This window comes from Telmatherina bonti, assembly GCF_933228915.1.
Source record: "Telmatherina bonti genome assembly, chromosome: 2".
Lineage (NCBI taxonomy): Eukaryota > Metazoa > Chordata > Actinopteri > Atheriniformes > Telmatherinidae > Telmatherina > Telmatherina bonti.
This window is the reverse complement of record NC_136620.1, coordinates 33494958-33522042: the sequence shown is the minus strand read 5'-3', so window position 1 is coordinate 33522042 and position 27085 is coordinate 33494958. Positions and strand designations below refer to the sequence as shown.

At 39.9% G+C, this 27085-nt stretch overlaps 1 protein-coding gene across 1 annotated transcript in view; it reads left to right on the top strand.

Moving 5' to 3' along the window:
* wwox (WW domain containing oxidoreductase) overlaps positions 1-27085 on the top strand; it is a 155065-nt gene that overhangs the window by 2934 nt on the left and 125046 nt on the right. Inside the window, exons 2-5 of the mRNA XM_079252474.1 lie at positions 891-955; positions 1679-1736; positions 2186-2355; positions 15124-15230. Coding sequence (XP_079108600.1) covers positions 891-955; positions 1679-1736; positions 2186-2355; positions 15124-15230 — 400 coding nt within the window. The remainder of the gene's footprint in view (positions 1-890; positions 956-1678; positions 1737-2185; positions 2356-15123; positions 15231-27085) is intronic.

Below are 27085 nucleotides of genomic sequence, written 5' to 3'. Positions count from 1 at the left end.
CCCCAATGACCAGCTTTATAAGCTTATTTTAAGTTAATTTGTACATGTTTAACAGCATTTACACATAGTACAAATACTATGATAATCTAACACGGTAATAACATGTTTTACATGTGACCTTCTGCATTTAGTCCCTCTCTGATACTAATCCCCATCCTTTTCCTCACCTGAAACCTCCAAATCTGAATTTCCTTCTATGATGTGTCATAGAATTCTCTCTGTTTCACTTCTTTCTCCTACAACAATGTGCCGTCATTAAATACATAAAAAATAGTCCTGAGGTCCACTACAGTTGATATTCATTAAATGATTGTTATTGTAAAACAGAAATAATTAAACTGATCTCAGATGTAAAAATATTATTTACATGTTAATGAATAAAAAAAAAATATAATTATCATGGTAAAATTAGCAATAGATAATAATATTTGACTTACCTCTCCTCTTTGCATAAAATGTGGTTGTTGGTTTGGCGGCCACCTTGATAGAGGAAAAAAAGTTAAGTTTCCAGAATGCAAATGCATCACATGACACATCAGTGGAAAGCCCAGGATGTCCTCAACAGAACGATATAGGGCTTGATAAGGCAACTCCAAATACTTAGGGAAGATACAGGTGAACATAATGTCCATTATAAAGACCATAAATGAATGAGCCGGGTGTCAGGAGGATATTTAATAAAATAATATGAGCTCCAGCATTAGTAAATGATATTTTCCTTTGGAGCTATTCACAGTACTGAGACATAAATTTAAAGAGGAAAGTTTAATAGCCAAATGTATGCTTGTCTGTGTCCAGTTTTTTAGTTGAACGATGAATGAATGAAATGTTTCACAAGGCAAATGCACTTTTGTTTCCTTTCTTCTTAATTTGGCTTTTTGCATCAACAGCCATGAAGAGATGAAGACTCAATGGGACCATCCGAAGACAGGAAAGAAAAAACGTTGCGCTGGAGGTTTGTTTTAAATGATAAATGGAGGGTGGAAATTACTCCTCTTTAAATGCACACTGGGGTATTTATCAGCCGGTTTCTTCTCAGGACAAATGAGCACAACTAAAATGGCTTTGTATGCTTATTATGTGTGTCATGATCTCTGGGCTTTCAGTTTACTTCAGTCCTTGAGGGCCGGTATCCAGCTGGGTTTTGTTGTTTCTCTCTACCAACACACCTTATTCAATTAAAATGCATCCAGCAGCTATGGTTTTTATTAATTTCAGTCAAGTGTCAAGAGCATGGAGACAACAAAAGCCTGCAGGAACCCGGCCCTCGAGGACTGGAGTCTGACACCTGTGGTTTAGTTCTTGTTGTTCTACTGTTCTGTTGTTCTTCGTTGTCTCTGTCCTCTCTGGTTTCCTGTTTTATTTTGTAGGTTCATCCCCTTCCTTCTTCTTTTCAGTTCCTGTTCATCGGCACATCCGGGTTCATTTGCTGATTTGCTTCGCCTATTCCTTGTCAGTTCTCCTCAGTGTATATTTATATATTTTATTTATTCACTGCCAGATCTCCTTCATACCCCCTTGTTGTCCTTGGATCCTGCATTAGTGTCCACATCTTCCATGCACACTGTTACAGTTTGTGCTTCAGTTACATTGTGTCATCTTTTAATGCCTTGTTTATTGTATGTAATATCCTATATGTTGTTCCTATATATTGTGGCATTTTCATTTTTTTTTATAGCTCTGCCTTATGGTTGGGAGCAGGAGACGGATGAAAAAGGACAGACAGTTTATGTTGAGTAAGTTGATTTGAACTGTTATCTGTCTTTATTTCCCTCAACCCTTTAACCATCGGGACCCTCCTCTGGGCTATTTTGAAGATGATGAGACTGTCTTCTACAAAAAAGTTTTTTTCCTTTTTTTGTTGTTTATGTGTTTCAGAGTCTCACAGCCCTTGTGAATAATAAACAGAGACAGTTAATAAACAGTATATTAGTATTTAATCAGAAAAGCTTTGATACCTTAACTGATGCCATATTTTAAAAGTTCTGATCGACAGGTGCACGATGGACGGTCAACTCCATCATGCTTGTCATGTATTGAAACATGACAAGTCAAACAGATTTTACAATATTTTATGTTAAAAAATACATAAAAACTGCCGGGGACAGAGCCCCACTGGTTAAGGGGTTAACTCTTGAAATGATGCTGCTGCTGCCGTAATACTTATTTACTTTATTGCTTTTAGCCACATTAACAAGCGGACCACATATTTTGACCCGCGCCAAGCATTCACGGTGGAGGATGTGGTGGTGAAGCCGAAGCGCTACGATGGAAACACAGCTGCATTGGAGATTCTGCAGGGCCGTGACTTTTCTGATAAAGTTATTCTTATTACTGGAGGCAACTCCGGCATCGGTGAGTATCGTGCCCTCTTTGTGTGCTTTCTCACTTTAATTGTGCTCACTTTATATTATATTTTCCGTTGTCAGGTGCTGATGAAAATGTGTTTCCATGATGATACCACTAGGTGGTGATAGTGCTCTGTGGTAGAGGAGAACCTCACAACAGTGGCCTGACTCCCTGCATGTCCCCATCCTTCCACAGCCAGGCATTCATCAACATTAGCCTCCAAAATGATACACTTAGACTCAACAAATCACTCCTTAATACCGAACATGACTGTATTGAAGTTCATTAGCAGGGCTGAATTGGATGTCATTGTTAACTGTAATGAATGGTGTCCATTTGTACCCAGCAAATGCATGGCTCGCTATATAATGGTCTGGAAACAAATGTATTTCCTTTTAGCTTGAGTTTAAATTAGCAAAAGTACTGGCCATTTGTTCAGACTCGCTGCTTTGTTCGAGATAGATAATGACAGCGTGAGTAAAATCAAATAAACATAAAATCGTTAATTGTCTTTATATTCAAATTCTTTGTCCCATGGAAAATCACAGCAGTGTAATTGCTGTGAGAGTGTGTGTATGTGTGTTTTGTGTGAAAGGCAGCACAGTCATACATAGATTTACAGCAGCCTGGGGACCTACTCTGAAAAAAGGAGCTTGTGAACTAGAACACTTTTCTGACCTTAATGTTCACCTTGTTTAAGTTATTCTAAAAAGGAAAAAAAAAAAACTTTTATAAATATCTGGCAATCTCATTTTATAATAATTATTTAATGGTTATAATCAATAATGAACAGTATAACAAAGCAGAGTTTATGCATATATTAATATATTTTTTCTTTGCAAAAAAAGAGTTAGTTTTTTTATCCGAGAAATTGTGCAAGTAAGGGACAAAATTCAAGCTTTAGCACATTAAGCCACTTCGGACAAAGCATTACCTTTCACATGTATTTGAAAGCAGTTACAGCCATCTAAAAGTGAGTTATTGAAGATGAGTTTGCCAAAGGCTGCCGATAGAAGATGATGCTCTGATTTCTTAACGTGTTCCATTCTAGCTTGAAACAGTCCAGATCAGGGTTCACTAATGCAGGTCCTCGAGGACCGGTGTCCTGCTGGTTTTCCAAGTGTCTTAGCTACAACACACCTGATTCAAATCAATGTCTATTTAGCAGACATGAGCAGAGCTTTGTCTCACTCTGAGACAGGAGTTTTCCAGCAGGGTCACTTGGGAAAACCTGCAGGACAAGGACCAGGATTGGTTCTCCCTGGTCTAGATGTGTGACTCTGTGGTGTGATTGGAGTTTGAATAGCTGGTCGAAGAACCAGAGGGCTCTTTTTATGGGGACGAACATTCATAGTTTGAACGCTTTACAAAACCAGATATGTTTGTGTTGGGATTGTGGTTTTTGAGTGGCGGACCACATGGCGTGTAGTGGTTCTTTAACTCTTTGGACAGCTAGGTAATTCATCTTAAGAGTGAGCAGAGCTCAAGTTAGGACACAACAGTTATTTTCTGTGTAAGGTAATGAAATGGAAGGAGGAGAAAGTATTCCTTTGTTGGATAAAACGTTAGTATTAAAAGCTGTGGGATTACAAAGAATGCTTTTCTTTCTTTCTTTTTTTTCAAATTTCATTGGATGTTTTCTAATTTGAGTTCATCTCATGTGTTGATATGGTGGAGTTGTAAATGGAAATTATGTTTCCACAGTCAGCATATAGCATCTCTAAACAATCTTTGAACAATGTTTGCTGTATTTTAGTAACTCACCTTTCTCCTCAAGTAATGAGAGTCATGCTCCAGTTCTCATTGGCCACAATCCTGCAGGTTTTTAAGGTTTCCCTGCTCCAACACACCTACTCAAACTGATTCATTGTGTAGAACCTGATAGGCTGTTGTATCCATTTGATTTGAGACAGTTGTGTTGGAGCAGGGCAAACTGTTTGAGTGGATGCTTCGTAAATGAAAACCAAGTTTTCAGAACGTTTTGAGAGAGTTTGATATGGTCTGATAATACGCCACATCTTAGGACAGACCACAAATAACCACTAATAATGTTTTGGTTTTTCAAACCTGACGTAAGGGAAGGTTCACCATCTCAGGGTTTGAAAACGTTTCATAAATGAGTTAGTTTGAACTTTCCTCATAAAAAAACTACTGTCAACTATCGCTGCCATTTAGATTTTGCAAACCTGTTTTATGTGGATATAAAAGGAAATTTTTGAGACTTTCAGTAATAAACGTACTGGTACCTGAATTTCATTGTACATGATGGTGTCAAGTATTAATCAAGCTTGTTTGCATATCGCTGTTTGGCAGATGAAAATAACAAATGTTATATAACAGTAAGACCTATTTTACTTTGGATTTGACTAAGTTTTAGTCTGCACACATGCTGAGTTACTTACAGTAGTTGCTTCATATTAGTTAATGATGGATAAAAGCTGGAACGACTCTTATGTCTCTCATGGATCACATACCAAGAAAGAAAGCTATGAAAATGAATTTTTAGAGTTGTTGGGTGTTGCTTAACAGTATTGACGTGTTTACCCACCCTGGCACCACAGATTGAGCTCTACCACGGACTAAATTTGGTACAGTGTCTTTTCTTTTTTTTGTGGATAATCCCTGGAAAAATGGTCAATTAGTTCAGAAAATCATCAGTGTAAACTTCTGTGTTGTTGTTCTTTCAGTAAATCGTCATTAGAATGATACCAAAATCAACATGTGCGTCCTCTGCAATGATAGACAAAGCGTTATATTGCTAAAGGGTTTTCAGTGAAGTATGAAACATCTTTGGTGTCCTGTTTTTGTTTTTGGAACCATATTTTTGGTCAAGCACCATATTACTGGGTGGAGTTTGCATGTTCTGCATGTGTATGCATGGTTCTCTCCAGGTACTCTGGTTTCCTCCCACTAACAAGACATGCATGTTAACCCGTTTAACCATTAAGAAAAAAGTTTACATCACACACATCCTCATTGAGATAAAACTAGGTGCTGGATCCAAAGGCAAGTAATGAAAAAAAAAAAAATAGAAAATAGGTCTGCACCCTAGAGGTAGCTCTCAATATTTTATTAACAACAGCGAGTGACTTTCGGGCCACAGCCCTTCCACAGACCAGAGGCAAACATACACTACCTGTAGTGTACTGACCTATTTTTCTATTTTTTCCCCCTATTTAATCACTCTTCACACGTCACTCAGGATAAAAGTATCTGCATAGTAGAATTTATGAGCTCATGCAACCGCAGCAGAAGTATTTTTGTTGATTTATTTATTTATTTTTTTCAAAATCCATCACCAACATTTTTTATTTTTGGTTGTTTTAAAACCAAAGAAACCTAAGTAGCTTTTAAGTTTTCTGATATGACGAGATTACTTATGTTATAATATGTAGTTTGTGTGGAACACAACTGGTTGAACACTGAACATTTCTTTTTTGTAACTTGAAAACAGCTAACACTTGATTCACATTCATGCATCCTGCAAGAAGGTGAAGTAATTCTGCAGCAGGGATACAAAAAAATAAAGGCAATTCCAGAAGTTTGATGTATGAAACAAAATGATAAACAAGCACTTCAAGATCTAAAATTAATCTGAAAGTACAACATGAGTCAAATACAAAAGTATTTTAACAGAATTTTTCCAGATGAGTAAGACGGAGAGCTTGTGTGTTTTAAAGGTGTATTAAGGATCCAGATAGGCTGCAGAGATGTCACTTTTTCTGGGCTTCATTTACTCTGACATATCCTTTTATATTGATTTAAAAAGAGAGGAAAAACATTTTGTTCTTTTTTTTCTTCTTCTTGTAACCTACAATCATAAACCAAACTATGGAAACGATATAAGTAAAGCCTCTGCTTTACATATAGAGAGACTCTTCTGTTCGTCACCAAAAATGATCCATTATAGAAGAACTGTTGAGGAAGAAAAGTTCAAAAGTACATTGTTAACAACCTGAGATGCTCTATGAGGGGCCACAAAGGTTACTGGAAATCTGTTAATTATAGAAATAAGCTTACTGATCCTTTTTATTTTTGGTGAGCAATAATCATGTTGAGGAAACGGAGCTGGATGTACACAGTTTCTCCAGAAGAGGGCACAGAAGGTCCATGATGGATGCCGTTTAGGCTTTAAATGTTAGGTTCAATTCTTAACAGCAGCCTAATTTTGCCTTCATTAAAAACTATATAATGACTATGATAATCCACATTTAACATCTGCTGTGATATTTTTAGTAAAATGGGAACACATTTATCGGAAAAAAGCAGCTTTTCTCAAGTCTGTCTCAAGTTGCTCCAACACATCGACATTTTTATAGTGTGTGAATACTTAACAAACCCACATTAACATAACCTTTGTTTTACTCTGCCACATATTAAATATGCAGCAGCCATAATTAACAGTATTCTAATAGTAATTGCTACTTCTGGTGTACTCCTTTGACATTCCCAAAGTGAAATGTGGTTATGCCAATTGGTTGGACCCACTTAGCATTTTAATGGCATCAATAGTGTTTTTAATCCAAGTGTCGAGGCTATTTCCATTTTCTACTGTGCTTATTTCTTCCACAGGAAATGTGACATTTTTATTAGTAATGGTGGGATATTATTTAATTAGAAAATTTACATTTAAGCTCTTTAATTTAGTTCTTAATGCACATGAACATGAAAACCGCATACATGAATTTATTTATGCATGAAATATCATAGTCTTTGGTTTGGTGAGCAGCCTTGAAGCTCCATTGCGCTAGTTGCTGGGAGGTGAGACAGTAATGTAGTTTGTCTTGCGAGCACGATCACTGCACTCAGTTTGGGATGTTAGTCTTCTTCTTGCTGCTTTCTTTTCCAAATTAAAAACCAGTTCTGACCTAAAATGAGTATTTTAATTGTGATCATAGACATGAGGTTGTTGTTTTTCCCAGTTTTTTTTTCTTTTTTTTTCTCTTTATAAAGTTCATTCATTCATTCATTCATTTTCCGAACCGCTTATTCCAATTCAGGGTCGCGGGGAAGCTAGAGCCTATCCCAGCTGGCTTTGGGCGACAGGCAGGGTACACCCTGGACAGCTCACCAGTCCATCGCAGGGCCACACAGAGAGAGATGAACAACCACACTCATGCTCACACTCACTCCTAGGGGCAATTTAGAGTGACCAATTAACCTATCATGCATGTCTTTGGATGGTGGGAGGAAGCCGGAGTACCCGGAGAGAACCCACGCATACACGGGGAGAACATGCAAACTCCACACAGAAAGGCCACTGACCAAACTAGCCAAGGATCGAACCAGTGACCTTCTTGCTGTGAGGCCACAGTGCTAACCACTGCGGCACCGTGCAGCCCCCTTTATAAAGTTTAAAGTTTTTATTTTTTATTATTCTTGTAGACCTGTGTTGAAACACCTCTACCTTTGCATCGATTCTTAAGCGGCTGTGACCCAGGCCTGTACCTATCCATCCCCATTACACACTCCTGCACTGACTCTAATTCCTTGCTATCAACTAACACAGGTTATTTACTGGCCAGAGGTGTATGAAACAGTTATCCTTAAAGGGCCATTACACCCCCCACACCCCACTGCGGCTGGGTTGAAAAACAAACTACTTCTTTTTAAAAGTATAAAATTAGTTTCATCGTCTCTGTTTCTTTTTCTTTGTTTTTTTTTTTCCCTTCAACATCTGTAAAGAGCTAGATTTAGATCTCCCAAGAAGGGGAAACAATAATGTATTCTTGTCTTTTAGCGCATGAAGCGAAAACTGTCCGCTGGCAGCTCTTTTGGGAAATATATGTATGTTTGTGTCTTGCTACCTGGGGAGCGTCATCAGTCTCCATGGTGCCATGTTGTCAACATAACGTATGTTTAATAGTGGTCAGAAATAACATATTGACCCCTTGTCTCACCCAGATAAAATATTCAGTCAGGCCCGACTGTGTGTGACGAATATTTTTCATTGCATTTATTTGTAACACAAGTTTTAGCATGTTGAATGCATGAAAGACAGAAAATGCCTGTTCAGGTGTTTTTACTTTAAATAGAAAACTTTTTTTAAATTTTTTATCTGAACTTATCTGTAAAGATCATCTCTGGCGGAGAAATGCCTGCTGTTGCAAAGCCATGCTCGGTCGTAATGCACGCTTTAAAATCCACCTGGTATTTCCGTTAAGGTGCATGGTCAACGTTGGAATAAGAGGCAGAAAAGACTCAGGCGGAGGAGACGGGGAGTATGAGGATTTGGAAAATAGCGCATCATGATGTTTTTGTATTGTCCCTGCAGTGTTTTAGGACTTCCAATGCTATTTTTATTCATGAAAGACTAACATTGTTCTATATTTGTGTTGATCCCAGTGTTGTGTGGATTAAGTGTCAGGCCGGTGCTCTCCTCTCTCTGGATGGAAAGATCCCAAAGCATATTCAGTGAGTCGCAGAGCTGTGGGAGCCTCTGTGTGCAGATTAAACCTGTAGCCTAGCTTTGTGGCTGATCATTAGATTGAGGCAGATTTGTTAAGCATAACTGCCATTAAATTGGCTGCAAAGCTCTGGTATTTACTGCACTACTGTTTATGAATAAGGAACCCCTTAAAGACCCGCGCAGCGATGCGTTAAACCCGAGCCTCAGTAAGGAGGGAAATGCATTATTCATACCGGGGGGAATTAGATGGATAAAAAGATGTTCCTGGTGAGGATGGCATGTGGTGTCTGTGCCTCAGTGTGTGTGTGTGTGTCTCTGAGCCTTTGTGAGTGGCTGCGTGTGGTTTAGGTGACATCCAGAGTGCATCTCTGTTTATGATCAGAGGGTCACATTTTTATTTAAAAAATGTGTGGGCGCCCACTGGGGGAGCGGCTGGCCTGCGTCCCCCTCTGTCTCCTCCGTGTCAGAGAAAATCGAAGGAGAGTTTTTATTTATTAATTTTTCATCGGGCAGTTCATGTCCTCACTGATGAATGTGTTTATTGGCTACGTAATGAGAACCAGTTATGGTTGGTTAGTCAAATTATTCAACTTTATTAACCTTGGATGAAATTTGCTATGCAGACTCAAACTGGTGTAACATGCAAGGAGTATTACGCTGGAGGCGAGAGGGGTTCAATAATGATTACAGCTCTAATATAATAGAACTGAAGTGCTTACAGAGAGGATGGAATACATATATGTGGTTAAAGGGTGTAGGTAAAATAAAACCAAGGGGTGCAGAGTTAGTGCGTGTAGTCGAGTAGTTTATGGACCCATTGAGTTTAGAGTCTGCAGATGATGAGGGGATGAAAGTTACATGATTTTGGGGGGGGCGGGGGGTGATTTTTGATGACAGTGATGAAAATAGCCCTAATGCTCAGCATATCTGTGTGCATGGGAAGACCTCCAGGGGTTTTGTTTATCCTTGTGCACGTGTGTGTGATTCGGCGAGGTATGTGTTTATCAAGTTACCCTCTCCTCTACTCTCTGTGTGAAGCTGGTTTCTGCAGGACCAGCAGCATCCAGTGTGGTGTGAGGCCATGATGAGAGATTGCAGAGGGAGTTAGAATTTGACAAAGAGGGTCAGAGTAAGAGAAGTGGGAGGGTCGGTCCCCTGATAAGGCTGCATGGATGGCGAGACGGCACAGGAGGAGGGTAGGAAGGAGGCAGAAGGGGGCAGGGAGGGGTAATAGAACCACTCCAGTGCTCTCGCCTGGAACAGCTCAACCTTGGACTGTAATTACTAACCATACATTCCACTTTTGGGGTGACATCTCCCTCCTCTCGCACTAATGGAGGGGAATTAGAGGGGATCTTAAAAGTTGGAAAGAGTCGGGAGAGTTGTGCTGTTCCTCACTTATTGGGGCAAGAACTACACAGCAGAGGCAGGAACAAGCACACTCATCACTCAGACTTACATGAGCTGGAGGCTGCATCCAGAATCACTTTTTTACTTGTTCACTGTCACCTGTAGGTGGTGAAAAACACTTAGAGACAAAACTTGTCATCTCCATCTGCCATTCCCCCTTTGTATTTCCTATCCTGATACTATTACCAGGAAAAAACAGCAGTTAAATCCTGCAAAAGCCTTTTGATTAATGATAAGAGTCAGTTTGGAATAATCACTTAAGCCAACATGCATGTTTTTTGGGAGTTTGAGTTAGACCCTCCAACTCAATCTGTTTGTTTCCTTATATAGGCTTTTATGAATATTCTTTCATTATGTTGACGGCATTGCTGTGATTTGTCGCTATATAAATAAAGTTGAATTGAGTTGAATAGTGAGGGAGGAGATGCCAGGAGAGAACCTGTGCATGCAACATGCTAACTCCAGACACAAAAGCCTAATCGCAGCCTGCTGCACAAATTAATTGAGATGATATCAATGTAAGGGGTTTTGTCCGACATTCATTAGTGAATAAGGAGTCATTTTGGACACAGATTTACAGTTGAGAGAGGATAAGATAAATTTCACGGAGGAAATATGTTAAATTTAGTGTGCTACAGTGTAGCGACAGAACTTTGTCACATGGAGCTTTTTGAAGTTTGCATAGTGTTAATAAATTAGTTTATTTATGAAGAATTCAACGAAATAGTTCAATAATTTTTATGAATAACTCAAATAGAGAATGGGGGGGCAGAACTGAGTAGAATTAATGCATAATTACAAGTCCCTTATTTATCAGTTATGAAATAGTTTGAGCAACATATTTTCATATCATACTTTATAAAGTGCCTTATAATTCACTAAGATGATGCGATATCCATTCACAAGCTGTGTTGCTGCTGTGCTCTTTCAAGCGCAAATTCATCTCTGGTGAAAAGGGGATTGTGAGAACTCGACATGTTTGCCCACAGGCCTTGTAATGATCTGAATTGACTTGTGTTCGCCCAATTCTACGGCGGAGCTTATTTTAGTTAAATGCCTCTTTGGATGCAGATCAAGAGAGAGAAGGAGCAGGCAGCTCCGTTTGCCAAATAAACACGTTTACCGACGACGCTGGTAATGATCTCATTACATTGAGCCAATACACCTTTGTATGGGGGGGGGGGAATCCAGAGAGGGGTGGCGGGCCAGGGAGGACAAACAAAGCGTGAAATCACTAAATCACACTCATTATTGTGGGATATCAGGAGGGCCAGGATCCTAATGTACCATGAAGAGCATTCACTGCTTAATGGACATTTTACACATTTTTTATGCTTTTTATAAATTACAGTAAAACACAATTTCAACAACAGCTGAGCCATTCGCTGTATTTCTGTTACCTTGTGAATCCTCAGGCTGCGCAAGCATGCAATTGTTAAGTGTTTTGATCGCTCCTCCTTGTATCTCTGTGTTTTCTATGTTGCTGTCTGGTTAGACAAAAAAGAGAGGACCTGGATGAGAGCTGCAGGCCTGCTGCATGTTGTAAAACAGCTTATGGCGTTTGTCGATATACCAGAGCAAAAGAAACCCTGTCTGACCTCTTGTCATGTTCCAGCATCAGCACGCAATGCTGGAACAGGCGCCTTTAGTTGTACACCTGACCAAGAACTAATTTCGTTGCGGCCCCCTCTACCGGTAACATGGGTGAGGGGGCAGGGAGTCTCTGTTACAGCAACGCCACTCTCGTTATTTCGCAATTAATGTCAAGCCCTTGTTATTTGTCATTGCAAATACATGGCTTCAGTGCCGCTGCTGTTGTTGCTGCCATATTCTAATTTGTTCTCTATTATGGAAAACACTGGTGCCGATTAATTTCACTTTCATGGTTTGTACACACAACAAGTGAATGTGAGGCGTTGTTGTTTACCAGAAGCCACTACTCTTGTCCAATTTATACAGGCTGAGGAAAGGCTTTTGACCGATGCCATGCTACAAAAAAGTGCTATGCATAAGTTTTGAAGATGCTATGTTGCTATGATGTTATTCTACAATCCAAATCTTTAAGACTTTTCTTATTAAAGTCTTAATATGATGAAAGAAATCTTTAATTTTGTTCTGTAAAAGTCATGCGCAAGTTTGCGGTTTTTTTTTTTAAAAAAAACAAAAAAAAACTGTAAACATCAAATGCTCAATTAGTCTTTAAGATGCACATTTGATCTTTATAATTATAAGTTGGCATGTCCTGTATTCTCCTATCCCTTTTTGCATTTTTAGAAATACAATTTTATGACATTTATAAAAGCTTTTCATTTTGAATAATCTCCTCAGGAACTTTTGCAGTTTTTTTTATTTGTGCTTTCCAGGATAAATGATACCCAAAATCAGTCTTTTTCCACTTTTTTTTAAGGGTACATCTAAAAGAAATCACCAAGAAATGCAAGAATAAAAAAGAAAAGTAGAAGCTTTTTCATCTATACAGGTATTACAGGTATTTTCTCAGTTTGGGAGGAACAAAAGATGGATATGTACCAACTGTGAAACACGGTGGTGGTAACATGAATGTTTGGGACTGTTGTGCTGCTTTGGCTGCTAAACATCTTCCTTTATTAATTCAGCATCAAATCTAAAAGAGCTAGAAGAAAAGTTATTCCACACATTTTCTCTTCTCATTCTTTTTTTTAAACAAACAAATTAATTTGTCTGTCTAAATGCAGACTAAGTAAATCTATATTAGTGTTGATGTGTTGCCAAAAGGAAGGTTTATTTATTTTTTTTTTAATTTAAATTTTTTTTATTTTTTAAATTAAAAAAAAAATTTCTTTTTTAATTTTAATTTTTTATATTTGAGATATATATATATATATATATATATATATATATATATATATATATATATATATATATATATATATATATATATATATATATATAAATGAAGGTTTATATGATGCAGGTATAGTTTGAAGATATGACTGATTGTGTGGATTTTTGGTAATAACAGTATTTTTTCTTATCAATTTTTTTAAAATGTGACAATAATGTTAAAGCCACAATGGTACATGTTTTTTTTCCCTTTAGGTAAATATAAGTTCTTGACTTCATGTAATGGTCTTGAAGCATAGTAAAAGCTCAAATGACATTTTATCACAAATGGGGAGTGCTTTTAAGAAGAAGAGAATCTTTATACATGATAAAGCTTCTCCTGAAAAAGCAAATTTGGTCAGCACAACACAGACGGCAGATCATCATTCTGCTTGCTGTAATGCTGGACAGTACAAGTTAATATCACATAATAATAATTATAAAAGACCCCTTTAGCATCTTACAACATAAGGATATTTGTAAGGAAAAGTGTATCAAAATTTTAATAGAAATTTGTCGACAATCAGTTCAAATATGATAAATGATTTCTGCTATAACATACTGAAGATGCAAAGGTTGCGTCATCCTTTACCGCAGTGAAAAATTATACATTTTTTCAATGGAGTTTGTTCAGCAAATGGTTGAAAAATCTGATTCTCTTTCGAAGAGTTTGTCTGAATACATTAAACATATATGTAAAATCAGCAATAACTGTAATAACAGTTAAGTTACAATATTTCAGCTTTTTATGTTGGTAATAGTGTTTAGATGGTTGTGAATTTTTCTTACATAAGGAAGGTTTCTGTTTTCCTAAAACCTGCTGCTATATCTGTAGATGAAAGGACTCTGCCTTTTTTCCCCCTGTTTTTTTATTTTCATTTCCTGTGAGTGAAATAATCTCCGCTCTCAGCCGCAGTCCCCTCCATTACACCTAATAAGGTGTCATATAATTTCATTCCATGCTTCACTTGTCAGAAAGGGCCTCCAATCCTACTCCAATTTTGAGTTTTAATAGATATTAGTCCTTAACACTCTCCTCACAATTAGGCCTCCCAGTTTTGCCCTTAATGAAAATCAGATTAAGACATATAATCTAATTACAGTCCATATTAATCCACCCTCTGATCCACTCTGCCTATTGCTCTCAGACGCTCAATCGCTTACGGAGCCTGTCAGTTTGTCAGTCAGGACCTTCACAATTCACGTGTGTGGTCGCACGCAGCAGCGGTTTGTATTTTTCCGCATTCGGACAAGGAAAATAAAATGCAGCTGTGTTCTGCTGAACGTCTCTGTGACGCTCTTTAAGGACAGTAAATGTCAAAAGAAATAAAAAATTATGGAGAAGGAAAAAAGTTAATCTCGTAAATTAATTCAACCTACGGGATGAAATGACCCATTTAGACTTGCAATTTAGAAATGAACTTCTCTCTCTCTCTATCTTCAGTTTTTGTCAGTTTTATCGTGACTACATGATTTGGATGGAGTCATGAAGTAGTGTTGGGCTGATAAATTCTGAGCATATCTGCGGCCGTCGTTTTCATGGGAGAAACGCCTTATCAGACCCTTTTTGATGTACTAAAATATCACAGCAAGGTTCAGTTAGCTGGCATGCCTATTTGATTACTCATTTGTCTGCTTCTACAATAAACCATGTTTTTGTGATTAATGCAAGCACTGTGTAATTATCACCACCATTAGCAAGTGACCTCCCTTCCTCCAGCTCCGTACGAGCATCGCTGCGTTCTGGAGAGCCGCCGCTCTGACCCAAAACTTTTATCTAAGATGAGACGGAGAAGTCTTGAACCACGATGATTCAATCAGTTTCATCACTTCAGAGAGAAATGATTAACTTCCCCTGCTAGACCACTGGCTTCCTCTATGAAAGAAATTATATGGAAAATTGATGGATTTTAACTTGCACCCACATGCCCCCCCCTCCACCACCACCTTATTAGATGTGACCCCTTAGAATCAAAGTTATCTTAAGAAAAAAATCAAATCTTTTGAAGCATTGCTGGCTTTCACTCTAACCCCCCCCCCCTTTTTTTTTTCTGCTCTTCTTGCCTTCGTCTCTACATGTCCGCCTGTCTCAGGCTTTGAGACAGCCAGGTCTTTTGCTCTCCACGGTGCCCATGTGATCCTGGTGTGTCGAAATCTGTCCCGGGCCAGCAAGGCTGTCAGCCTCATACAGCAGGAGTGGGTAAGTTTAACTTTATATTCATTTATTTGTCTAAAATCTGAAAGGTCCAAAATCTAATGATGTATTGCTACAAATGGACATTAAGCAACAATAAGTGATCCTGTGATGACGAACTCAGTCTGTGTAGCCTCTGCGTGGCATAATACACTGCATTTTCCTGAATGTAAGCTCTTTTCTTGTCATTTTACCTGCTTAAAATGCTTTACGGTGCAAATCACACACAAACACACATTCATGCAACACGTTTTATTCTTGATTGTGTTTCTGTACCAGTGAACGCATCACAATAAGTAGTGGGGTTTATTGTTGGATCCAAACTTCCAACTTTCCATGCACTATTTTATTCATATATACTTCTAATTTCTAACAACAACAAAAAGCTTAAATTAAAAAAACCCTGACATTTATAAGAGAAAATAAATCCTCAGAATATGTTGAGTTGTAGACTGAAAGCTGCAGGAAAGAACAGGAATTCAGACTTGTATCCTTCTAAACTTTGTTCAGCTCTTTTTAGCCCAGTTATTAGGCCTTTACTTGGAAATGGCATATCCATAATGAAACAAGTATTCCTCTGCAACCACAACGTATATATGAACTTGGAGTCATGAAGGAAACAATTTTCTTCATGTATGTAAGATGTGTTACTGGTGAAGCATAAATAAAGATGGCACATAGCACAAATGAAAAATGTTTCAGGCTTCCCAGAAAACAAATACTTTCAGGGTGATTATAAAAATTCCTAGAACAACGCAGTTACAGGATTCATAGCACAATATGAGAAGTTTATCGCTTCAAAGGCCGTCTCTGGTAAAGTGACGCATAACTAAACTACAGTTTTAATCTAGGTGGTTCAAGCAAAACCTCTAACAGTGGCCATCTTAGCACCATCTGTTAAAATCCCCCCAGTCCACTTCAGACTAAGAAGATTTTAAAATATATAATTGGATCCCTTTTAAGACACAAGTACAAGAGCTCAAACGTAATGGGAATCAAAGAAGATGTTTGTCCCTCAGTCCTGGAAGAAGCAAGTTGATTCTTTTTCCTGATCGAAGTAGAAAAGCCTCTTGTGTATGTACTGTAAGAATTTTTAAATATAACGTAAATCAATTTAATTTCATTCAGCTTTATTTGTAAAACTCATTCACAACAAAGTCATGTCGGGTACAGATCAGTTCGATCCAGCCTATTGTCATCCAGTCAGTATTCATTCATTTATTCTCTTTCCTAACTGCCTGGTCCAGTTAAGAGTCGTGGGAAACTGGAGTTTATTCCAGAAATCGTTGAGTGAGAGCAGGGTACACCCTGGACAGGTCGCCAGTACATCACAGGGCTTCCAGTCAGTATTCAGACAAGCCAGTTCGTAATAAATAACAGCCTAGCTAAGGAAAACCAAAAGTTTGCTTCGATTCAATCTCCCACCCTGAGCCTGCATGGGGCGGTGGGCAATGGTGAAAAAGAAAAAGGTAACGGGAAGGAAAAGCTCTGGCAGAACTCAGCTCAGGGAAGGCAGCGACTTGCCTGGACTGGTTGGGTTGGAGACCAACAGAACTGCCACTTTTAGCCATGGAGACCTGCTGATGGAGGAGAAACACAAGTTAATGATGCTAAGTTTATATATGGAAAATAAAGAGCAGAGAACTGACTGATGACTGGACTCAGCATAATAACATTATAATTCTCTTATGAGCCATTTCACTGTTCTGCACTAGAATATTATATGTTTCTGATATGTATATTCTCTTGCCCGCTCATCTCTGTAATGTGTACAGGTATCCTCACAGTTAAAACTATTATTTGGATTGTTTTTCTTATTCTGTATCTAGTTTTATATTATATATTTATTATTATCTCTCATCTTATTCTAAGTTTATGGCAGCATAACTAAAGGATCAGAAAGGAACCTAATCTTAAAGTTAGAGATGGTTTCTGTCTCCTAAAGACAAACTCTGAGCTGCTTCTATCAGAGAGGGCTGCGATTAGCCGAGTCAAGAGACCCCAAGTAAACCTGGAACTATGAGATTTCATGTACGCTGGAGCCTCTTCATGGTGATCTTTATGTTTTGAAGAATTAAAAATTCAACGGTAGATTTAACAAGGCGTCAAGGAAGAAAAGTTAAATGTGGAGAAAAATCTCCCCATGACTTGAAATAAACTCTTTTACATGCAGTGATACAAACTAAAAGGATGAGATTGTCATGTCTACACGATCAAGAGACTTTTTTTCTACTAAATTACAGGAAGGTTAAGATGTTTTACTGCCTCACAGTTCACAACAAGGAAACTCCTGTCTTTCTGTAAAGCAAGAGTTAAATGGAGAGAGGCAAGCGGGAGAAAAAAAGTGAGAGGGCATCTGATAATTACCTGAGATTATTGCTCTAATATCGCTGCGCCTGTGACATGTCCCCAGATTTACGAGTGTGGGAAAATAAACAAGCGAAATGTGGGTGCTGGAGCAGAAAGAATAAGCCATTAGCACTGGGTTGATTACAGAGAGCAGGACTTGAAGATGGAGGAGAGTGAGTGCTCAGCGCAGATATGAGGAGAGAGAGAGGGAGAGAGTGGGGGAGACAAACGCCTTTGAGCGCGAGTTGATCTGCAGTGTTTAAACTCGCCAAAGTCTCTAATTGAAGTATGCCCCTGGGGCTGTCAGTGCTGCGCCACAGTGTGAAATCTGCTGCTTTGTTTTAAACGAGGGAGGAAAAACTCTGATCCCACCACCAGATTTTTGTAGCGCAATTGATTTTTCGAGCGTCTCACCTGCAACAGTTTAAGCCAAGATGTTAAATTGTGGGTAAACGAGCAAGTGGGAGATTCTTGGAATTGTGAGCTTTTTCAATGCAATCGATCATTTACTTTTTATGGGAAATTGTCACGTCCGATGAAGAAATTTCCTGCAAATTTAACACCTAAATGAAAAATGTTTTGGTATATTTTCAATCGGCCTGGGGTTGTAAATTAGCCGCTCTGAAGGTCTGTCCATATTTCCTTTCCAGGAATCCCTCCTGTTATAGGCTAATGAATAAAAGTCACAATATCAGAATAAATCTTTCCTGCAAATTCTCTCCTCTGGTGACATTATTAATAGATTCAGGAGAAGAATAGAGAGGAGGATTAATCTTTAAGATGATGGATGGACTCTGGTTACCTTCCCATGCTCCTGTGTTAAGGTCATTTTGATAAGAGGGTATATTTTGGGGTCCTATGTACAAAAGGTCACCATATCTACTTCCAGGTTCCTTCCAGAGTTCCGCTCCGGCTGCCAGGAGTGGAACTGCTGTCCCGATTGCACGAGACCTCTGACCTTCAACTACCTGCTTACTATTACTCTGAACTCTCTCTTTCTCTAACTCTTGCTGTGTGGGCTCGTGTTGCCGTTCAGAGGTGAGAGTGATGGCTCGCCTGCAGCACAGGGCGGTGCGGTTCAGCGCAGCATGGTGTACTGACAGTGGGTGTAATAGTGGGGTCGCTGACGGATAATGGGCAGGTCAGAACGGCTAGGAAGAGCAGGGTCAGAGGGCTCATCCTTCCCAGCCGATCATGCTCGGTTCTGCTCATACGGTACAAACAGGACGAAGGACTTAACAGAAGATTCCTGGAAGAGAAAAGTCTGTTTACCTTTTTTTTAATGCATTAACTACATAGAAATAAATCTCCTTTTTACCTTTTTGTTTATTTTTTTTTAGATAGATTTTTATTAAGAAATGAAACCATTTACACAAAGCAGTAGGTGCATCCCAGTCGGAGCTGAATTTGTTGTTTTTCTAACTCTGTTGGAGCTGCGAGATAAAAACCCTCCAGCAGGCTCATTAGGGGAACTGAGAGTGGCGTAGAGGGGATAAACATTTACCTTATGATTGAGTTTTACAATAAGCCATGATGCTGGCTGCCGTCATAGGGTTCAAAAAGGCCTGTTTTTACAGGCGGTGATGAAGCTTCAGTAAAACCAGGATATTAAGCAGCAGATGTGCCGAGAAAAGACGAAGGGAGAGCAGGAAATGGGAAGATGGAGGCAGAGAGAAGAGTACAATGCGTTATGGAAATGCTTAATAAACAGTTAATTACAGTGCATTTTGCAGCTTATTTTCCTTTCATATTCCTCTTGGAGCTCCGCCATGAAAACTGTGCTACTCTTGGCCTTTAGTCATGTACTTAACTACATGGTGTTTTTTTTACTTTAAAATTAATAATTGGGAATTAAATAATTCGGAATAATTTATTCTCTTAAGAGTTTACATGAAGGTAATAATTCGTGATAATAATTAGTGTGTATTACCTGGTGGTTGTTGAACTTGAGCATCATCAAAACATGTATTGGTGTGGTGAAAACTGTCAGTCTTCATAAATAAGAAGAATAAAGTGGTTCTTGGAGACAGGGGTGGACTTACCATTAGGCAAAACTAGGCTGTTGCTTAGGGCTCCCAGTTCTTTAGGGCCCCATAATACTTGCCATACACTTATGGTTATTTATTAGTTAGTCACTTATTACTAACAAAAATTATGTTTTTGATTAAAATGCCTTCGGAATGATTATTATATTATAAGTTTCTCGGGGCCCCCCTTCAGGTATATAGGCTCTAATACGTAATGAGATCTCTGTGTGTGATGCGGTCAGGGAGTTGATCTGTAACTTAAAGAATGACTCGTCACAATAAATGATCAGTTCGTACCATCGAGTGAAGCAGCCCTTCCCTGTCATTATACACGGTCCTCTCAGTCAGCAGGTAGACTTTTACACTGGCTGTTTGTTAGCAACGCAAATAATATACAGTAGTGGAGTAGAAAGTGCAATATTTACCATAGGGCCCCATGCCTACCTTTGCCAGGGGCCCCAAATCTCTTAAATCCGCCTCTGCTTGGAGGATTCGGTTCACCGCTGTGACAAAGCACCTACATGCCTAAAATCAGCTTCTCCTACTGAGATAATGCCAGATTCAGATTTTTAACACGGCATGAACTTTGTTTAAAAAATAAGGCGCTAATTTAACACATTCATCTCTGCATTAACAGTTTTATTTTGACAACCCTCATAAAAATCCCAAATTTATTTGATGAATGTGACCAATTTACTTTTTTGGCGACCTCCTGACATGACCTCGCAGCCCTCATGGCAGTCCTGACCCCCCAGTCTGAGAACCACTGCCTTAACCTACCCATTCCCCATTCCTCTCACAGTACAAGCAGGTTAAGTTGCTGGTTAACAACTAAAGTGTTGCCTGCGTGCCAGAGATTTATTTTCCCTGATTGCTTCTGAAATTATGCTTATCTTCTTTTCTTTTCCAATATGTTCCTCAGGGAGCTCTAATGGACTCCCCTGAGAAGTAGCCCACTGCTCGGTGGGCCATCCAAGGCCCTTGGCCCCTGAGTAGAATACAACACCCAAACACACACGTGTTCCACCGTCTTATTTGTAGCTTCTTTTTTATTTAATCCAAAATGCTCATTTCCCTTACTACCTCTTTCTACAACACATGCTAATGAGATGCTTTGTAAAGGCGTTAATTAGCGAGTTAGTCACTGATTGCTGTGCTTGTTTTTGTTGTGTGTATGTGTGTGTGTGTGTGTGTGTGTGTGTGTGTGTGTGTGTGTGTGTGTGTGTGTGTGTGTGGCAGGGGGAGTATTAATATGGTTGCATGCTGCTGAGGAGAGTTCTGTCAGGGTCTGCTCTGGAACCAATTAGGCTAAAGCTCAGTGTCCACTGAGGCTGCTGGGAGGAAAAAAAAAAAATCTCTGCTGCTTGCAATGTCAAACAGCAACATTAACACGGACCAGAGAGGCAGAGCGAGACAGGCAGGCAGAGAACTGATAAGCAGCGGTCATTCACACAGGCAGACGGACAGCCTGGCTCGGAGACATAGACATAGACATAGACGGAGACGGTTCCTGCGCTGAATATGAAAATCAAACTAAGAATGCACTTAGACCCTCCAAGCAAAATGCTATCATCAGATTTTTTCCATCAAGCCTTTTATTTACGATATAAAATACCCACCAAGATTTCTTTTAACTGGTTCCTTGTCTTTGAGGATGGCGTGGAATCAGTTTCAAGTCAACACAATGTTTTTTTTTCTTAGAATTTGTGATTTCAGACGGAAGTTTTAGAAAGCAAAAATGTATTTTAAACAGCAGTAAGAAGAACACAAGACTGCGCCTGTACCTTCCTGACGCACCTTCTTACCTGTTTTACCCTGGCCTCCCTGCTCCTGGTGTATGATTTATAAGAGAATATCACGTGTTTATACGTCATGGCCTATATACAACTATAAGGGATGGCGAAGTTTGAGAGGAGTCCCACATTTCCCTCAGAAAACTGTTTCCTCATATGAGCACTCCTGTTCTGGTACATGCTTTTAGACCTTTTTCAGACTCCACCTTTAACCTGAATCCGTCTGCTTTAGAGAAGGAAAGTGTTGTGTATATGAATGCGTTTGAGTGCATTGGTTCATTTGCCTGGTGGATAACCTTGTGTGTCAGTCTGACAGGCCTTATGCCCCGGCGGCCACTGTGCCATGCCACGCTACAACCACGCTCCTCTTGTTGAGGCCAACAGGAAGTGACACATGTGAAATGCTGACCTGGTTGTATTCAGCCCCCTCCAGGGCCTCAGGATGCTGCTCTTTTTGTTCTGCCTTGCACCATGACTTTAATACACACACTTTTTTTTTTTATTCAGAAAGTCCTCATAAGACACGTGCCCTCTCCACTCACCTTTTGGTTCTCCTCCACTTTTTCCTCGTCTTTTCTCTCCCAAAACGATTGAGGAAATTGCGGCGCATTTCCCAGGTCAGTGAGCAGGACTGAAGCCCTCTCCTGCTCTTTCTCAACGTCCTGCAAGTCAGTCACTTTTAGCTCCTATATAAATATAATTTAACAAGCACCTTTTTAATGTCGCAACATCTTCAGCGAGCTTCTGTTTGGAAAACAGGGCAGCAGTACTGGAAGCACCTTCACCTCCCCCACTTCTCCCAGTCCTCTCCTCAGATGCGTCCACTAAATCACTGAAAGAGAGGTGGTTCCCCCTTATTTCCAGGATATGGCACTGTGCAAATCGTTCTCTTTTTCTCACATATTAATATAGTGTATCTGCATCTCCAGGGAGACTTTCCCATCTTTTTTTATTTGCTTGTTTGTTTTCTACGCGCAGCCTGTCATTGAACTGGGAATAAAAAGGCTTCTACTGCGTTCTAGCTCGACTTGGCGCTGAAGAGAGCACAAAGGACAGATTCAAGGAGGGTGCAACTATGATTTTAAATTTAAGGAATAAATTCTCTTTTTTTCCCCCCTTCTCCAAATTCACTCAGCTCTGATTCCTCCAAAAAATGACCACGCATGTGTTAGGAAATCCAAACAGTTCTGTTGTGATGTACTACTGAGCATTTCCTTACATCACACAAGTGGCTGTTCCGGTGCTGCTTGTGGGAATACCAAAGGAGCCTAAGTGTAGTATAGACTGTAGGTATAAAAGTGTAATAGTTGAGTACCTTGAAGTTTTACACTAGTAAGCATTTTGTGTGTGTGTATGTGATTGTGCATCTGTGTAATCACAAAGTCCAGTACGTGTGCACATAAGTGTGCACACGGATGCACACGCCCATCCACATGGTGTGTATTTAAATGCTTGATTATGCATTTTGCATAGCTTTGGGACATGCATCACTCTTCCCAGACTGCTAATAAAGTGACCAGGGAGATGGGGAACCTAAATGAATCCTAAAGTGCCTTGCTTGCATTCCTCTCTCTCTCTCTCTCTCTCTCCCGCTCCCTCACTGCTCTGCTTAGTTATTCCAGCCCGCCGTGGAAAGCTGTGCGGCGCTCGCCTCTGTTCCTCCTTATGTCTGTCTGCTGCAGCCAGGTGCTCCGTCTCCTGAAGAGGTGTGGCCTGCTCCTAATTGCCTGGACCACAGTGAACTATGGGCAAATGCTCTGTGTGAAGAAGCACCGTGGAGGAATAATTTTGAATAAATCACATAGTTAGCCGGTTGATATTTTCTGCTAAATAAGCAGTTCAGCAGCCGTCTCACAAGGAGGTGTGAGCGTTAGAATGATGGGTCACTTGCCATAGGTCATGTTGTGGAGGATTTAAATGATTTAAATGATGTCACAGCCACTGAAGGGGACAGGTTGAGGAAGAATGTGTAAGGTGGCACCTCTTTGTTGTTTGAACCTGACAGATTCTCATCCCTCTCTTTTCCCTGTGAAGGAGGGCTCATAGCCCTGGGAGGAGGGCTTCTTATGATGAGAGAGGTGAGAGGTTGCTTGGATCTCCTTCACTCTTTCTCTCTTCCTCTCTCTGCCAGCAGAGAATGTTTTTTATTGAAGTCTGAGAAGTGCTGACCACAGAGAGACAAGTCCAGCGCACACTCTGTTTTAAATCAAGAGAAGAGTCATTTGTAATAAGCTGCAGCCAAATAGACTGGGGCTTAGCTGATATCTGCCAAACAAGCAAACACAGTAATGTTGAATGCAGAAACCATCTGGCAACAAGGCCAAAACATTTATCTGCTATTATACCCCTCTCCTCTGGCATTTTTTACTTCACACGGAAATGATCACAGGCTCTTGGATCCCATGATAAAGTTCATATTAGATGCAAAAGGCTAATTAGATGTAATTCTGTGTTTGATGTGGTATGATTTAAACCGTCTGATGCTGCGTATCATCATCATCATCTTTCATAATCCACGAAGAGCGTAATTAGACATGAGATGGGGGCTTGATGAGTGCGTGTGGGAATGTGTCTTACATATCCTCGTCTGATTATATTTCATGTATAAGAATGAAAATGAAACGGTAAAAGGAGAAGTCTGTATGTGTTTGTTGTCCCCTTGTGAGCGGCTCAGTGGGTCACAAGTCAACAGCCGGCATGTCTGAAAGTAAAATTGTGGGATTGTAGTTTTTGTTTTCACTGATTTAAGTCCGGCTGCACGGTGGTATAATGGTTAGTGGCCCCACAGCAAGAAGGTCCCTGGTTCAATCCTCAGTTGGGTCGGTGTTTAGACAGTGGCCTTTCTGTGTGGAGTTTGCATGTTCTCCCTGTGTATGCGTGGGTTCTCTCCAGGTACTCCGGCTTGCTACCACTGTCCAAAGACATGCATGTTAGGTTGATTGGTTACTCTAAAGGTCAGAAAACTCTGAATAGGAGTGAGTGTGAGTGGTTGTTTGTCACTGTGTGGCCCTATGATGGACTGGCGAGCTGTCCAGGGTGTACCCTGCCTTTCGCCCACAGACTGCTGGGATAGGCTCCAGCTTCCCCGCAGCCCTTCTTTGGACTAAGTGGTTAGGATAATGAATGGATGATTTAATTCCCAGAAAGCAAATATGCAGGAGTGCTTGAAAGAGTGTGAACAACTTTTGAATCCTCAGATATAAATATGTCATAAAACATCAGGTTTTTATGGAAGATATAGATTTAGAGCACCTAGATCAGGGATCTCAAGCTTGGTCTTTGAGGGTCAGTGTCCTGCAGATTTTAGAAGTTTCCCTGCTTTAACACACCTTATTCAGTCTCAGACTTGTGGAAAGGTTAGTGTGTTGCAGCAGGGAAACTTCTAAAACCTGCAGGACCAGAATTGCGGCAACCTGACCTAGATGAGTTGGACTTATACATACGGTACTTGGCCTTAAACAGAAGGATGGTGGTCACTCCGTCACATGAAGTACTTGCTTCACGTCGTTTTCAGAATTCCTGCCAGATTAGGGTCAAGTCTTCTTATTTTATATAGATTCAGTCTGTAGACTAATATCCTGTTTTCCTTTAAAATTCACTGGCATCATGCAAAAGTCATCGTTCAGTCAGTGATGGCAAGTCATTATATTCCAAATGCAGCATGACAGACTTGAATCATGATGCTACCAGTGCCATGTTTCTAAAATGGAATTATGTTTCTTTCTGGATTAAACTTTTCCATTTTCTAAACCACTTTGAACATAACAAATAAAAAGTTACATTTTGGTCTCATATGTCCACAAAACCTTCTCCACAAACCAGACTTTTGGCTCATTCATGGGCTCAGCAGCAAACTGAAGACACATTAGTGTCTGTGGATTTCTTCTTGACAGCCGGTGATGCACACCAACATATCTTCCTGCTGGAGAGGACTGGTTGACATTAATACTAGCCATTGTCAGAGGCTTACAGCAAACCACGAGTATCTGTGTTGCCAATATGCTTCTATTTCCTCTATATCCCAGGTGTCTAAGTCCAGTCCTCGAGGGCCGGTATCCTGCAGGTTTTGTCTCCATGCTCCAACACACCTGACTGAAATGAATGAATAGGTTGACAAGAAGCTGTTGGATCCCTTTAATTTGAATCAGATGTGTTGGTGCAGGCAAACAACAAAAACCTGCGGAGTACCGACCCTCGTGGACAGGAGTTGGACACCTCTGATCTATATGGACAAAATCTGTCTGACTGTAGAATCCAAACTCTAAAGTGATGGATTTGAAACTTTTTTTTAGTCTAATGAGCATGAAATAATTAATTTTTTTGTGATCTTCAGAAATTAATATTTTTGGTTGTTATTACATGACATTCTTCCCCAAACAAGTGTAAAACCAATAATAGATGCTTATTTTTGACATTCCATTGATTAAAAAAAAATCTAGTTTCACCTTCAAGTGTCGCATTAACTGTTTAAATGACAAATATATTGAGTTGGATGATATTTGTCTGGTTTACTATGTTTTCCTAATAGCATTTATGTTGAAATGTCGTGTTATATGTCAAACTTATGCAGAAATGAAGACGCTACAGAACATTGACATGTTTTCGAATACAACTGATCTCTGTAGCATTTTCCAAATCATCTTTCTTTTGACTGTAAATGTCTTTTGCCGCCGTTATAAACACGTCTCTGGGCCTTTTCTTGTGTCTATATGACATCACGTGCAGTCAGGTCTCATGGAACTGCTTTGGGCATCCAAACAATTCTGCCCCTGGCATGGCTGTCATTAGTTTCTGGCAAGTTGAGTGCATGTTTATATCTGTTTGTGTGCATTTGTACATGCATGTGTTTGGATTTACATCTGTGTGTTTGTATGTGGGGCTGCACGGTGGCGCAGTGGTTAGCACTGTGGCCTCACAGCAAGAAGGTCACTGGTTCAATCCTTGGCTGGTTTGGTCAGTGGCCTTTCTGTGTGGAGTTTGCATGTTCTCCCCGTGTATGCGTGGGTTCTCTCCGGGTACTCCGGCTTCCTCCCACCATCCAAAGACATGCATGTTAAGTTAATTGGTCACTCTAGATTGCCCCTAGGAGTGAGTGTGAGCATGAGTGTGGTTGTTCGTCTGTGTGAGGCCCTGCGATGGACTGGCGAGCTGTCCAGGGTGTACCCTGCCTGTCACCCAAAGCCGGCTGGGATAGGCTCCAGCTTCCCCGCGACCCTGAATTGGAATAAGCGGTTCGGAAAATGAATGAATGAATGAATGAATGTTTGTATGTGCTTTGGCACAGAGTTAATGCTGGTTTACAGCTTAATCAGTCTGTGTAACTGAATGCATATTTATCAGAGAGAAAATTCATGCTCAAAGAATCAGACCTCGGCTCATACATCTTTATCAAACACACACACACACAGACATGCACACACTCGGATCCACATTTCATTAGACAGGCAGATTCAGGCAGCAGTGTTTTTACAGGTTCATAAATCAAGCCCAGGACGAGAAGGATTCATTTAAAGAACACCAGAGTTGTGGTGTAGTTGCCCTCACGTGACTAATGCTTAACTGCGATACTTAGATACACCGCCTTTTTATTAGTTTCATTCTCTCCCGCCCCGTATCGGTGATTATCTCTCAGCTCACAGTTGACTTGCAGAGTAGGCGAGATGTTGTTTTCATTTTTCTTGAGCACTTTGAT